This window comes from Crinia signifera, chromosome 4 (genome assembly GCF_055691185.1).
Source record: "Crinia signifera chromosome 4, ASM5569118v1, whole genome shotgun sequence".
Taxonomy (NCBI): domain Eukaryota; kingdom Metazoa; phylum Chordata; class Amphibia; order Anura; family Myobatrachidae; genus Crinia; species Crinia signifera.
In genome coordinates, this window is record NC_139220.1 from 55,314,117 (window position 1) to 55,329,930 (window position 15,814).

The following is a 15,814-nucleotide window of genomic DNA, read 5'->3' on the forward strand; positions in this document are numbered from 1 at the left end:
CGGACACCGCATAAATAACAGAGGCAGACGCTATGGAGGCACCCAGCTGATGAAGCCGCTGATCTACTAAACAGGCGAAGAAACGCGTATTGGGAGCCTCGCAAAACAGCCCGGCAACAGCCCAGCCCAGCGCCGCCCCACCAGATCCATTGGACGGACACCACCTGGAGCCGGTCCCTTTGAAAAAAGGTTGACCACCCAAAGGATTACAAATATACTCCTAGCTCAGATAAAGGGAGGAAATCCAATAGGACACTACAGAAAAAACCTGCGAGATCCATCTCTTATATATACGGCCCTTGGGACTGGTAACTATTAAAGCCTCTATACTTGAAAATGCCTCTATGACATGATGAACAGTCATTCCATAACTTAAGCCTCAGTATACAGACACTTAAAGCTATTATCAGCTTCGCCTATTATATTATATGTTACATGTTGTATGTTATGTATGTCTAGGAGAATGTTTTTCCTTTTATTAGTATGATAAATTGTATTTTTAAATAAATATATGCTTATCCTAATTTGGGTTCTGAATGAATAATTGTTTTTTGGCTAAGCAGCGCCACCTAGGGACACCAGCCTATAGCTGGATACCTGTTATATATAGCTATAGGATTTAGTTATCTGAATCCCTAAATATTTGAGGGAACATTTCCTCCAATTGAAATTGAAGTTCGCCTGTAAAAGTTTTTTAGATTGGTCTGTGTGGTGGAGTGGGAGGGCTTCCGATTTTGAGTTGTTAATTTTGTAGCCCGAAAGGTTTCCAAAAGTTGTGAGTTCTTGAAATAGGTTTGGGAGTGAAATCAAGGGTTTGTTGAGAGTGAGGCGGATGGCATCTGCAAATAATGAGAGGGAGTATTGATTATCTTTAACACTGATTCCCGTGATGTCTGGGTTGGATTTTATGCGGCTTGCGAGGGGTTCAATTATTAGGGCAAATATTAGGGGCGAGAGGGGACAGCCCTGTCTGGTGCCATTTGTGATTTGAAAGGGGGAGGAGAGCAGACCGCCCGCCAGAACCGCGGCTGAGGGGCAATGGTAGAGTGCTTGTATTGCTTTGAGGAATTTGTCCCGGAGGCCGAATTGTTGAAGGGTTCGGGTCATAAAAGGCCACGAGATTCTGTCGAAAGCCTTTTCGGCATCTAGGGCAAGAACTAGTGAGGGGGTCTTACTTGTGTTGATATAGTGGATAATGTCGATGGTTCTCCTAGTGTTGTCTAACGCTTGTCTAGAGGAGACAAAGCCTACTTGGTCAGGGTGAATCAATGATGGGAGGAGTGGGTTTAGGCGGTTAGCCAGAACTTTGGCAAATATTTTTAGGTCCGCGTTAAGTATGTGAAATGGGGCGGTAATTAGAAACAAGTTGGGGGTCTTTATTAGGTTTGGGGATAACTGTGATGGTGGCAGTTGTAGTGGCTGGATGAAATTGAGCTCCATCAAGAATTTGATTAAACATCTTAGTTAGGTGAGGCACTAGCAGAGTTTGGAATGTCTTATAATACGAGGTCGGAAAGCCGTCTGGGCCAGGAGATTTTGATGGTTTTTGTGTTTTAAGTGCTGCTATGACTTCCTCGTCAGTGAAGGGCCTATTTAAGCTTGTAGAAGTATCTGTGTCAAGGCTCGGGAGGTTACTTTTATATGTTTATTTTTATATAAAGTTTATAACAGCAACAGTGTGTCAATCATTCAATTTCTGCAGCCAAATATACTGTGTTTCTAGAAATATCATTCAGCAGCGCAAACTTACTTCAACTCCCCCAATCTATCTGAGTTTGCCCACACATTACAGATTTATTTCAGTGATCGGCAGATTTTTCCATCTAAAGATTGCATCTTCATATCTGGAAATTGCCCAATCGATTGCTGTTCATAATGTAAATAGGTGAAGAAGACGAATTGGGAACGCCCACACATATAAAAAAGATAATACCAGATTATTAAACATGTTTAAAAACCTGATTAAGCAATCGATTGGCGATTTTGATTGGGATTGCCAAAAGGGGGAGCCCACACATCTAAAATTAATTGTGGCAATCATCTCCATATCTGAAAATTGTCACAATTAATTGCTGATGTATGGGGCCCTTCACACCTAAGCTGAAAAAATCTGGACATATAACTTACACGGGTTCTTTGTGTGTGTGTGTGTGTGTGTGTGTGTGTGTGTGTGTGTGTGTGGTGTGTGTGTGTGTAAGGGGGGGTGGATTTTATAGATCAGTGGTTCCTAAACTTTTTTGACTCCCGGCACCCTAGAGCACCCCTAGGCCAAATGTTTCTTATTGCGAAATACATACACAAATATTACATTAAGAAAATATGTCACCCTTTTGGTCAGTTATGTGGTAAGGAACAGGATTTTCTTCTATTTGTCCACATTGACAGCCACAAGCACTGGTTTTGCTTGTTGCATTGAATATAAATAATTTGAATTTGGCTTCGGCCCATCAACCCAAGGCAACCCTGCAAGTATCTCAGGGCACCCCAGGGTGCCTAGGCACACAGTTTTGGAACCACTGATATAGAACTTAATACAGATCAAACAAGTGAAGGGGAGTATAAATAGAGGCTATACAGATTGAGGGGGGAACAGATTAAGTGATACAATATTGGATATATATATAGATAAAGGTTGGGGGGGGACAAAATGCAGATGAGGCGGGGGGGGGGGGGGGGGTTCTGATAAGCATTAGGGAATTAGGGAAAAGCCTGGGTCTAAGGTCTGTTTTTTAAGATTCTGACCCCTCTCATATCATACACTGTCATTGAACAGAATAAATCATTATCTTTAGCAGGTTCCATTACTTACAGCAGTGTTTCCCAAACTTTCTTGAATCATGGCACCCTAAATTATCAGCATTATTTCACAGCACCTCTAGGATAAAAAAAAACAAGTAAATTGTCCCTACCTGTCATCCGTAGGGTCAAGTATACAGTGGTGTACAGTTGTGATTCTGATTGTCTACATGATTTACGATTGGCTGCCACCAGCAATGGTTTTCCCTTACACTTTGACCATAAATAATTTGAATTGGTCCTGCACCACCTGACACAGATTTTGGTACTTGTTTCCTAGCACGGCTCCCACGATTTTCAGTCGTATGGCATCTTATGCATTGTATCGCATCACATGCCATATAGCTGCATGCAATGCGATTTTAAATGGTATAAGCACCCTAATGGGTGTTTTAAATGTTAAATGACCCCCCTATACGATTTTTAAGTGTATAAGCACCCTAATGGGTGCTTACAATGTTAAAAGCACCCCCACTATCAACGCCAATCAGAAGTGTGGCGAGCGCAGCAAGCCCGCGAGGGACGGCGGTATGCGTCCTCCGACCCCCAGTATCCACGGCGGCGTGCAGCTTATCTTATAAAGTGTGGCGAGCGCAGCGAGCCACTGAGCCCGAAGCGCGGCGAGCGCATCGCGCCCCGCAAGGGGACGCGTATTACTTTACATGTATTCCGCGTCCGCTCGCCACGCTTCGGGCTCGGTGACTCGCTGCACTCGCCACACTATCTAAAATCAACTCCACGCTGACGTTGATAGTGGGGGTATGAAAAGGTCAGAGGACGTGTACCTGTCGCTGCGCTCGGGTTGGCGTTGATATTGGGGGTGGCGTGGGGGTGCTTTTAACATTGTAAGTACCCATTACGGTGCTTATACAATTAATAATCTTATAGGGGGGCCATTTAACATTGAAAGCACCCATTAGGGTGCTTATACAATTTAAAATTGTATACCATCGCATTGTATGCCATACGATTTTAAATTGTATAACATCGGGTGCCATCACGTCGCATCGCATACCATTGTAAGGCTTATGGTATACGATGCGATGGGCGCCATGCTAGGAAACAAATACCCAGATTTTATATAATGGTTTGCTAAAACTGTGGCATGTTGGAACATGTAGTTCCACAACAGCTGGAGGGCCATGAGTTTGACACCACTGTCTTAGATTAATTTGAGTGCTGCTATTTCGCTTTATGTGGTTTAGAACAGTTTGGGAACCACTGACTTACAGTGTAACGCTCTTATTTACTGTAATATATTGCAAGCTCACAAATACACTAGTTCTGATTTGACTAGCAAGTAAAATTAATTGTGCAGTGTAGAAAACTCGCTAACAGGCCTGACTGATTTACCATGAGCACTGTCTTTTTTATGCAGTTACACATTTCAATTTTCTCAACCTCAACATAACCGCGCGACAGCTTTTATACACCTTTGTATTCAAGTTTTAAATAGTGAAGGAGAGAAATTAGTTATTACAATCCGCGCTCTGTTCTGAGCTGCACTGCTCTGCAGAAGATGGAAAAGACAATGAAAAGTAGAAAAATGCACAAAGCGGATTCCCATGCTCAATAAATTCAATCGACTTTCTTAATTCTTCTTCTTCCCTCTTTTATTGAGCACTTCTTGTTTAATGAAAATGCCACCATTAGAAACTATCATTTTTTTCCAGACAGCTCTGCAAGGAGTCTGGAACTCACCGGCATGTTTTATGGTTATATAGTTGCAGCTTTTTATAACAACAAAACAGATGTACAAGCATAAGTAACCTGTAAATTTGATATTATAGTGTTCCTGAACTGTAAAAATAAATGTACCAATCTGAATTATGTTAGGAGAGGCAAACCAGAATGAATTACATCAATGTAATATTCGTCGCCAGTTCCACCAGTGTATAGTTTGCATAATATGTATCCAAAAAATCCGAAAATGTAAACACACTGAATTTATTTTTATTGTCACCTCAAAAACAATAAGTTCAAATAAAAATGTTGATCTTCTATCTCATTGTCACAATTGCTAATAATGACTCTGCTAGACAACGCTGGTTGTGCTACTGTATGTTGTTATAGCAAAACTAAATATATTTTTGAAAGGACCAATCATGTCTGTTGGATGATCATGTCTAACTTAGCCGGCATCTCATCTGCTAATCATATGCCAGACAGGCAGGCAGTCCGAAGGGGAGGTGCTTTCGCCCCTGAGACTACCAGTGCGGACTGATAGCAGAAAGCACTCCCCTGCTACTGTATATCACCATCGATACTGCCACTAGGAAGCTGGTTTTTGTATGCATGTTTTAGTCCCAGACTCTTATTGGGCAGGATGTTGTAACATCCGCTGCCCATTATCACCCCCCCCCTTCGTCGGCCACCGCATTCTTAATAACGGCATAACCCGATAACAGGGTTTTTACCGCATTTCTGCTTTAGAGAATCTCCCCCATTATCTTTTTAGTGTATGTGCAACGCGTATGGCAGGTACTATGACCATATGGAACACTGAAAAGGGGGCGTGTCTGCAAGAAACAGCCATGGATCTTCGAGATACGGCCGTGAGCTTGACAATCCAAGGCCGTTCTCTGCAGAACTGGCCAGACTGCTTTTAAAGTCGGGTCCCTTCAGATGCCTGTTTAATGCTGTCAGGAAAGACAGCATTGAATAGGCACCCGCCGTATTCCCCCCATCAAAAATAGTGGTGGGGGATTGAATAGCCCGCTTAGTCTAGTTTGTTAGGCTGTCACCAGGTCTATAGCATGTCAACATCATAATATACAATAACATTTCCCTCGCTTTAAAGGAAAAATTACTTTTACTTTGCTTAAATCAATGGGTTTAGAAAGATCAGAGTACATTGAATAAGTATATTGACAAAATGCTAAATGTACAAAGGGGCATTCAATAGAAATTGGCAAAAGCTCATTGCTGATTTCAGTTGTGGCAGGAATGTGCTTATGGTAATCCATAGTATTGTATTGTATATGCTCATTTATCAATATCTTTCTATTTTGTGTTTTATCCATGAATTACATTCTGGTCTCTCAAGTCAACAAAACTCACGCAGTTAAGTTATTACAAACAAAAGCAAGAATGGCTGCACAATAAGCAAGAAAAGACATGATTCCGAACATAAAACAAAAATATTGTGTCAAATTAGAACATAAATCATAAAAGATCATAAACCCATGTTTCTTTCTGTCACTGCAGAAATCACCTACTGTACTGTGGAACAAATGATACATTCATTCTGGAGCTTAATTTATGACTGAAAAAAGTATATAACAGCGTATTTATGGCCACATGCAGAGCTTCAGATTCGTTTCAGCCAGGAACAGTAGCAAATAACGGGCTAAAATCGCAAACTCCAGGAAAATACAATTTTGCAAAGAGACAATCTTACAATGTTTGCACCTATCCATGATCACAGATAAATAGCATGGCTTTCCCAGGCATACACGGATCTATATTTATTTGGACACTGACACTAACACTTTGAAATGAAACAGTGGAGATGCTATAGAAGTGCAGACTTATCTTTACTGTATTTTAAAGGGGTAAACATAAATATGGTATGAGGCGTTTAGGAATTGCACCCTTTTCTTATGCACCAGTGGTCGGGGAACAGGGGTAAATGATCCCAAAAGGGGATAAAAATGAAATTCCTGGGGATAATGGACAGCTGCGCAGTGTCTCGGCAGCGCGACCGTCCATTCCACCCCCCCCCCCCCCCACACACACACACACACACACACACACACATAATTTAATTTCACTGTCCGCAGCGGTAGCACTGAAACAGGTTGACAGCTGGGCAGAAGCGGTGGGCTGCCCGGCTGTCTTCAGAGTGAGAGTGGGTCCGCAGCAGCTCAGCATTAAAATAGTGTGACAGCCAGGCCGGGCTTGAAGTGTTGGAGGGGGCAGAGATATCAGTGTTCTGGGCCCCAAGATTTCTGTTGCTGGCAGAAGGTGTGGACTGCCCGGCTGTCTTGATAGGGTGTCCACAGCTGTTTGAAATCCCGCGCAGGGACACATATGTATATTGGGCATCATGGTGTGTGGCATATGTATAATAAACATCATGGTGTGTGGCATATGTATAATTGACATCACAGTGAATGGCATATGTATAATGGGCATCACAGTGTGTGGCATATGTATAATAAGCATCACAGTGTGTGGCATATGTATAATGGGCATCACTGTGTGTGGCATATGTATAATGGGCATCATGGTGTGTGGCATATGTATAATAAGCATCACTGTGTGGCATATGTATAATGGGCATCATGGTGTTTGGCATATGTATAATGGGCATCATGGTGTGTGGCATATGTATAATAAGCATCACAGTGTGTGGCATATGTATAATGGGCATCACTGTGTGTGGGGTATGTATAATGGGCATCATGGTGTGTGGCATATGTATAATAAGCATCACAGTGTGTGGCATATGTATTATTGCTGTGTGTGGTACAAATCAAGGGAGTAACGTCGGCGTATCTAAATATATAATATAAAGTTCCACGACCCCTGTTATACACTATTCCAGTGGTTCCCAAAGTTTTCCAAACAGTTTCTATTCAGAAATTTTGAAAAAAATGTAAGTAAATTCTTTTATATGTCATACAAAGGTTTAATTATGAGGGACATGATTAGCTTCTGTTTGTCCCCATATTTTATTATTGACAGTCCACCATTTGCCTTTTACATTGACCATAATTTGAATTGGTCCTAGACCACCAATCCATGGCACCCCTGCAAGTGGCCTGAGACACCCCAGAGAGCCACTTCACACAGTTTGGGAACCACTGCACATTTTTGATACTTGGCTGAGATTCCTTTGCAGCTTATAAATGAAGTATGGAACCCATGGACATCACCCAATGCTGTGTCTCCTCCTTTGTTATGCAAGCCAGGCCATTACTGCAGCTGTCTTCATCTGTTGTTTGTTCATGGGTCTTTCTGCCGTTAATTTTGACTTCAGCAAGTGACATAATGCCATCTTGATAAGACTGAAATCAGGTGACTTGCAGAATATTTCCTATATTTGCCTTAAAAACTATAGGGTTGTTTATCTGTGACATAGTCTATACGTAGTGGATACCTCCCAACTGTCTATATTTCAGCGGGACAGTACATTTTTTTCCCACAGCAAGGGGCAGTTGGGAATCCCCCTGTCACAGCGTGAATAGAATGCCGAGTACCGTGTCTATTCACAGGAGACGGAGGGACAGGGGACATGGCCAGGAGCTCTCAGGTATTTTTTTGTTACCAAGTTCCCCAGTATGTTGATCTTTTCTCAAAATATGCCAAACTGTTGATTTAGCCATTCCTAATGTTCCCTCTATGTCTCTGATGGATACCTCCCCCTCCCCTCCTAAAAATATCTATTATTACTGCATTGAGACTTCCTTTAACCATGTTATGGGTTTGAGCAACGGCTTTCAAATGCCAATGATACACTTGGAATTAAATCTAGACCTTTTGTATGCTTAAATGCAGTGGTGGTTTTTACAGTTATAGTGACTTCCTATATGAAGTCCAAACTGCCAGTCACTCAAGGCAGTCCCATTGTTGCTGCCCATAGAATCTGGGGTATACAAATGCGCTGTACCAAGGTCGATATTGGGCATGCACCAGTCCCGGTGCCTATCATCTGCAGTACACATGTGCCAGGACCGTGATTTAGCTTCTATCGGCTGCTGTCGAAGCAGCCCATAGTAGCTGGGGGCCAGCAAATGCACAGTACCGAGGATGATACGGCGCATGTGTCGGTCTTGCGACCACGGCGGGGACCAGCAGTGGCAGTGACTGAGGGGACCAGCGGTGGCAGCGGAGTGGGGGGGACACATTGTGGCCAGCGGCAGCCCCCCTCCTACATTAAGGTAGGAGCCGCCGCTGCTTAAATGATAAAGCTGCAATGAATAGCCCACATCTGTCTATGAAATACCATTTTGAGTAACTGTCCAATTACATATGAAACCTTTCTTACTCCTAATCTGAAGTTTAAAACAATATTTATTGTATAAGCGTAACTTGGATATGTTTTGGTAAACAGCTAAAAGTTTATGCTTATGCAATTCTTGTTCCACCTTCCCTTCCCAACCACAGCAGGGCAGAACCTGCTGCAGCAACCAGAGCAGGTCTCCAACTATCCACCTACCCTTGCCAACCACAGCAGGGCAGGAGCTCCCTAAAACTCTCAATGAATGAGCTAACAATCAATAGAAAAAAAAACTGACCGGGGATCAATCTCACAACGATGTCTACAGTGTTCGATTCACAGACCGCTCTGCCAATGAGTCGCTTATTAATTTCAGTTTGTCAAAAGTTTTGTAAAGTGAAAATGTCTTTCATTTAATGGACCCTTATAGGCCGTTAAGTGTGCACTTAAGGGAGTCTGTTTATTGTGTTGTATTGAGAAAGTCATAAGCTTTCCAATGACATATAACAATGCATGAAAACACCAGAAACAGCATGGACCCTTATGACAGCACCCTTAAGGGATCGTCCAATTAGACCCATCTTTGAACTTAGATCATCCCCTAAGATGATGCGGTAGTGTGCAAAGTTTGAAGATGATTATTTAAATTGTTTGAGAGTTATCATGGAACATCCATACACACACACACATTGTTCAATTATACTTATGTAGATACAGTAACAACAATTGTGTTTCCAAATACAAATGGACCTATCTATATGTGACTTTTACCAGTCTGCATGTGTTTGCTTATGTGCCTTTTCTGCAATTGGTATATAGAATAATCCAACTTCTGTTCTGCCTGATATAGGTGTCAGGATTCCACAAATTTACATGGGCGCAATTGTGTCCTACTACCTATCACCGAATGCAGTACTTCCTCCGTACCAGCCACTACTAACGTACAGATGTAGCCACGCTCATCGTTGGTGCAAATCATACACTTGTGCTTCTTTGCTGCTCCAAAATCTCACCCGTGGGGTGAAATCGCCATGCTGTGACATTGCAACTCATTACTTTTCGATTAGCCATGGGAGCAGGGATCACACCAATCACCACATAAAATCGTACGTAGCGATATTGGTACATGTGCACTTAGTCTTGATATACATCAGATTAACATCTCAGCCAATGGTTCTTACCGTGTATAGTTGTTTCCAAATATTGCCCCATTCACGCAGAGTGGTTGTAACTTCCCGCACCAATGGAATTTCAGATGGCACTATGTTTTCTGTATTTCTTAAAGACAATAACATAAGAATAATAAATCACTATTTCTAGATATTATTTGCAAACCTCCCAACATTCAAACAAAGCCCTGTCTCTTATTAGACCAAACCATCGGCTACTACCTGAACAGCTGCACCTCAATCCATACAAATATGGCCACTTTTGGGTAAAGCTTTGCCCTTAGTAAACCTGTGCAAGATTACAGTTGAGAGGTATGTTAAATGGGAGGATGGGTAGCACAAGATACTTGACTTGATATCTTGTCAATATCAAGTATTGACAAGATATCAATACTTGTCAATGAAAATATCAACAGGACCCATTGGAAATCTATTAGCGGTTCTCAACATTCTAAACCATCCCCACATGTAACAAAAATAAAATATATGAGCCTATGAAAACAAGAGACCAGTGAATAACAGTTGAACTGGTGGTGGTGGCTAATAACTGGTGTGGCCATCTCTAGCTCTGGTGGCACACTTGAGAACACTAGTGTAACAAGGCACAGTTGTTGAGAAACACTGTTCTAAGCAACTGTACATGGCCAGTTACAGCATATCAATAAAGCTAGAGATAGACCTTTTTTTAATAATCCCATATGTGACTTAGTTTGACTTTTTCACTTTCTTCTTTTTTATATTTTGCAGTTTTATTTTTATTTATTTATAATTAATAAAAGTTATATTTTATTCATTTCTTGTTCTACTTTGGTGCACCACATATAGACAAATCTTGCTCTGTCCTGTTTGAATGTCAGTAAAGCTAGCAGATACAGTACATGCTGAAATATGCTCCAACTCTACCAGTCTGGCATAAAGGCCAGAGAACTGTGAAAACAGAAAAAAATATGTGAACAAAAGGAGATTTGATGGATCATAAACCTTTATGTGTCTAATATTTGCCTGCTTGAGTGAGGTATGCGAATAGATCATCTACACTGAATGACAAATTTCGCTGGTCTTGGTATGCCTATATGTACAACATTCCTAAACAGCGGTGGCTCCTACCTCATTGAGGGAAGGGAGCTGCCACTGGCCATGCTGCCGGTAGCTGCCACCGCCGGTCATCATAGCTCACAGACCCTGCACCCGCTCATGGTCTCGGCATTTGTACAATGCAGAAGATAGTAGCGGCATAAGTACTGAGCATGCACATACCTCCAGCTTGTATGGGCTTCAGGCCACATCAGCCAAATTGAGCTGCACAGCAAGACAGGGAGTGGCCTCCTACAGGAAGCCAGGTTACTGCCTATAGCAGCCCAGAATGGCAGTCCTGGAGGGGGTGGGACCTGGGGGGGAACCCCCCCCCTACAATGGGACTGCCTTACTGTGGGGGGCTGGTCTGATTCCCATGTATGCACAGTTGCATGTGCAGCTACGATTACAGGGCAACAGTGGTTTATGCACAAGGCATATGAGCAGCGCTGAAAAGATACTAAGTGGCAAGTGTGGGTACATTCTCATGCCCACCCATACAACTCCCATATGACCGGGGCATTTGTCATTTTTGCCAAAATAATATGTTAGCTCAATTTTCCATTGATTACAGTACCTGCACATTTTCACAATACTGACAGTCAAAACATTAACACAGGTGACAACAGATCAGTGCTACTAGAACCTTTCAAGTGAAACTTTGATATTTCCTAATTCTATGTTTGCATGTCTACAGTAATATTATTTCAGTTATAAAATGTGCAGGAAGTGCTGGGAACTGTCTGGCTCCTACATCATATAGGGAGGGACACAATGACGTTCTCATTTAAACATAAAATAAAGCATTAAAGGCTGTCCTGTACTCCACAGTGAGCAAAACAAAACAAGCAAAACAAACCTTTTCTTTTGAATTGTAACTTCCTTAATGTGGATGAAGGATTTCGGGAATATCCCCTGTGGGAAACAAGAGTATTGTGACTTCATTTTCTCTGTAGACACATTCTAGTGAATAAATACTAAAATAATACTCAGGAATATAATTAACATTTCTAGGTATGTTAAGCAAGGTAAATAAATACTTCCCATGCACAATCTAGAAGATCAAAAATTACAATCAGACATGATATAACCATTTATATAAAGTTATTAAGATTCACTTGTACACAATAACTCACCGACTTTCTATAAAAAGTGAAGGCAGAGGTTTGGTAATCCATATTGATATTATCATGTATCACACAGATCAAACAACATATATAATAATAAAAATGAGGTTTAAGGTAATCTACACCCAGATCTGTAACTAAGGGTGATAGAGATGGGGGAAGGGGGAGGGGAGTGAATTCCGCACTGAAATCCTTTTGTTCGCCTTATTATAAACTATATCTGCATTCTCTTAATATTTGTGTTTATTGATTTAAATAATTTTTATTCTTCTTTGCTCAGATTTGGAGTGGTGCTACCCTTCTCTGATCATTAGATATATAGTAAATAAAGGGGAGGGAACAGTAGAGATTGGGTGGGTGCACACTGCAGATAGTTATATAAGGCGTCCAACTGATACAATTCACTTAAAATTTAACTTTTATTAATTAGTTTTAAAAGAGAGATGTGCTACTCACATCCTCTCATTATAAAGATAGTATTTGTGAATAAAGATAAGAAAGGGTGATTAAAAAAGATCGCGATGTAGATGTTCTGTTTTAAATGTGGATTACTGGCTCCTTATATTGTATCCCTTATTTTAAGGGCTTATGTTATATTATATGAGACTTTTTGTCTCAATCTGTCACAATGCACCTCCTTCGATTTTCGGGGTGTCTTGCTGTGGATAGTTATCGGTTCTTGAGTTTTTGGTTATGGGGCTATTAGTACAATACATTGTACTAATAGCCCCATAACCAAAAACTCAAGAACCGATAATATAAATAACATTAAACAGCAAAGAGTGACTTAATGTATCTGACAAGAGTGATGGATAAGAAATTCACTCCCAGATAACTATCCACAGCAAGACACCCCTGAAAATCAAAGGAGGTGCATTGGGACAGATTGAGACAAAAAGTCTCATATAATATAACATAAGCCCTTAAAATAAGGGATACAATATAAGGAGCCAGTAATCCACATTTAAAACAGAACATCTACATCGCGATCTTTTTTAATCACCCTTTCTTATCTTTATTCACAAATACTATCTTTATAATGAGAGGATGTGAGTAGCACATCTCTCTTTTAAAACTAATTAATAAAAGTTAAATTTTAAGTGAATTGTATCAGTTGGACACCTTATATAACTATCTGCAGTGTGCACCCACCCAATCTCTACTGTTCCCTCCCCTTTCTTTACTGTAACTAAGGGTGTATGAACAGTGCCATCGAATAGGGCACAGGGTCCTGGGACCAGGATCATTGCTGCCCCATGGCAGCAGCAGCATCTGGATTGCAGGGTGTCTGTACCCTCTCCACTTCCCAGAGTTGGTCGCCCTGCCCCGTCATGGGTTTAAGGGGCAGGGTCAACACAGGGCTCACTGCCGTCCAGTTACTGCTTATTACCACACACCATTTTTTTTATCAACACATCTTCTTGACCTACCATGATTCAATGCGGATTTTTGCTTCATTTAAATAAAGACATCTTGCCAATTTTAAAACATAAAATCCAATAAATATGAAACGTAGTACAAAGTGAAATGCCATTATTTTGTAATCCCAAAAGAAATCCAATCCAATCCTACTCTTAAGGTGCATACGGTTGCATATGTATGATTTTGACAATGCGATTTCCCTTGAACTCCCCAGAGCCCAGAACCATACAATATTGACTAGAATTTCTTGAGAATGTTAACCATGGCTGATTTTGACTATACTACAACATTAGAGTGTACACAATATATTCAAAACTGGCTTGCCAGCAGTCTTTTTTTCTTGCGATGCTGCTCCTACTGGGTGTGCATCGGTATCACAAGCTGCCTACATGTATTTTGGGCATTTACTTGGTTTAAAAAATTCACAAGGCAAAACAAGTAGGGGATCCCCGGAATTTATAAAACCAGCACCAGACTCAAGGGCCGGTCCTGATTCCCAAAATACGGGGGACTAAATGAATAGGTTTCACCCGTATTTGGAGAACCAGCACCGGGCCCAGCCAGCAGGGTAATGCCACAGCCAGGGGAAACTATTTACATTTGTTCCCCCGGCCAAATAATTTACCTCCTGACAGGTCAGCCCGGGCAGGGACCCTGGGAGAGTGGAAACTCCCCCCCATTGAAAAGCCTTCCCTCCTCCAGGATTAACCCTGCCTGGGCTGAAGCCCAGGGCTGTCCCAGTGCCCAAGGGCGGTGGGCACCGGGCTGATGGTATTGTTTTTAAATTAGATGCGACTATTGGGTTCTGCTGTGGAAATATGAGTCCCAGCAAACCTGCCCTGCATACTGGGAGTTGGAGAACCACAAGTTCCAGCATGCTAGGCATTAATGGCCATACTGGGACTCTTAGTTCCACAGCAGAACCAATAGCCTATAAAAAAGACACTTTTTGACCCACTCAAATTAATAGAATCATTGGACATTTCCAAGCAATGAGACATTTTAGCCCACGAAAAAGGAAACATAAACAATAAAACCAGATACTTGGTAGCTCATCAAGCACACAAAACAAAACAAAATAATAATGTAGTAACAGGAGTTAGCATTTGTATGCAGATTATTTTACAGTTTTGCAAAAAACATTACTTTTGTACAAAGCTGTATATATTTTTATAGAGAGCAAGCCAACCTAAGCTATTGCTAGCATAGGGAAGTATTTCGTAATCTCAATGTGTTTTTTGGTACTGCTTTCCTAGCACCCGCCCGTCTCATTGATTGTATGCCTTAAGTTTAAGGTACTTAAGGCATACAATCAACACGATGGACCCGATTTTTTAATCTCATGGATCTTATGCATACATAAGATGCATAAGATGCATGAGATCCATGAGATCCATGAGATGCATGAGATAAAAAAATCGTGAGCCCCCAATAACCATTGTTAATGCCACCAGCACTATCAACGCCAACCTGAAGCGTGGCGAGCGCAGCGAGCCCACGAGGGGCGGCGGTACGCGTCCTCCAACCTTCTTATGCCCCCACTATCCACGTCGGCGTGGAGTTGAATTTATATAGTGTGGCGAGCGCAGCGAGCCACCGAGCCCGAAGCGTGGCGAGCGGACGCGGACTACTTTACATGTATTCTGCGTCCGCTCGCCACGCTTCGGGCTCGGTGGCACGCTGCGCTCGCCACACTATATAGAATCAACTCCACACCGACGTGGATAGTGGGGGTATGAAAAGGTCGGAGGATGCGTACCGCTGCCCATCGCGGGCTCGCTGCGCTCGCCACGCTTCGGGTTGGCGTCAATAGTGGAGTGGCGTTACCAATGGGGGGGCCATTTCACCCATGAGAGGGGGTTAGCAAATAAAATTGGGGTTTTGGGGGCTTTTTACATTGATTCCAATGTAAAAATCTCGTCGATCGCGTTGATTGCATCATCTCATGCATCTTATGCCGCACAAACACATAAGATGCATGAGATGCTTGCAATGTAAAAATCTCGTCCATCTGGTCGATCGCGTCAATTGCATCATCTCATGCATCTTATGCCACACAAACACATAAGATGCATGAGATGCTTGAGATATAAGCCCCACACATACAATCTAGATCGTGGGTGCCATGCTAGGAAAGCAGTACCTGTTTTTTTTTTAAGACATCAATAAAAAAATAAAAAATTGTATATTTTAGAGATGTGCGAGCTCGGATTTCAAAGACCCGAGCTCGCACGAACGTCATCAATCCGAGCCCGGATCCGAGCAGCGTTGGGAGCTTCCCG

At 42.0% G+C, this 15,814-nt stretch overlaps 1 protein-coding gene across 4 annotated transcripts in view; it reads right to left on the reverse strand.

Moving 5' to 3' along the window:
* The window catches only part of DOCK2 (dedicator of cytokinesis 2), a 707,149-nt gene that overhangs the window by 628,229 nt on the left and 63,106 nt on the right, over window positions 1-15,814 (reverse strand). For all 4 annotated transcript variants that reach the window (XM_083181781.1, XM_083181779.1, XM_083181780.1 and 1 more), the window contains exons 4-5: window positions 11,843-11,898; window positions 9,922-10,018 (exon numbers count right to left, since the gene is read on the reverse strand). In XM_083181781.1, coding sequence (XP_083037907.1) covers window positions 9,922-10,018; window positions 11,843-11,898 — 153 coding nt within the window. The remainder of the gene's footprint in view (window positions 1-9,921; window positions 10,019-11,842; window positions 11,899-15,814) is intronic.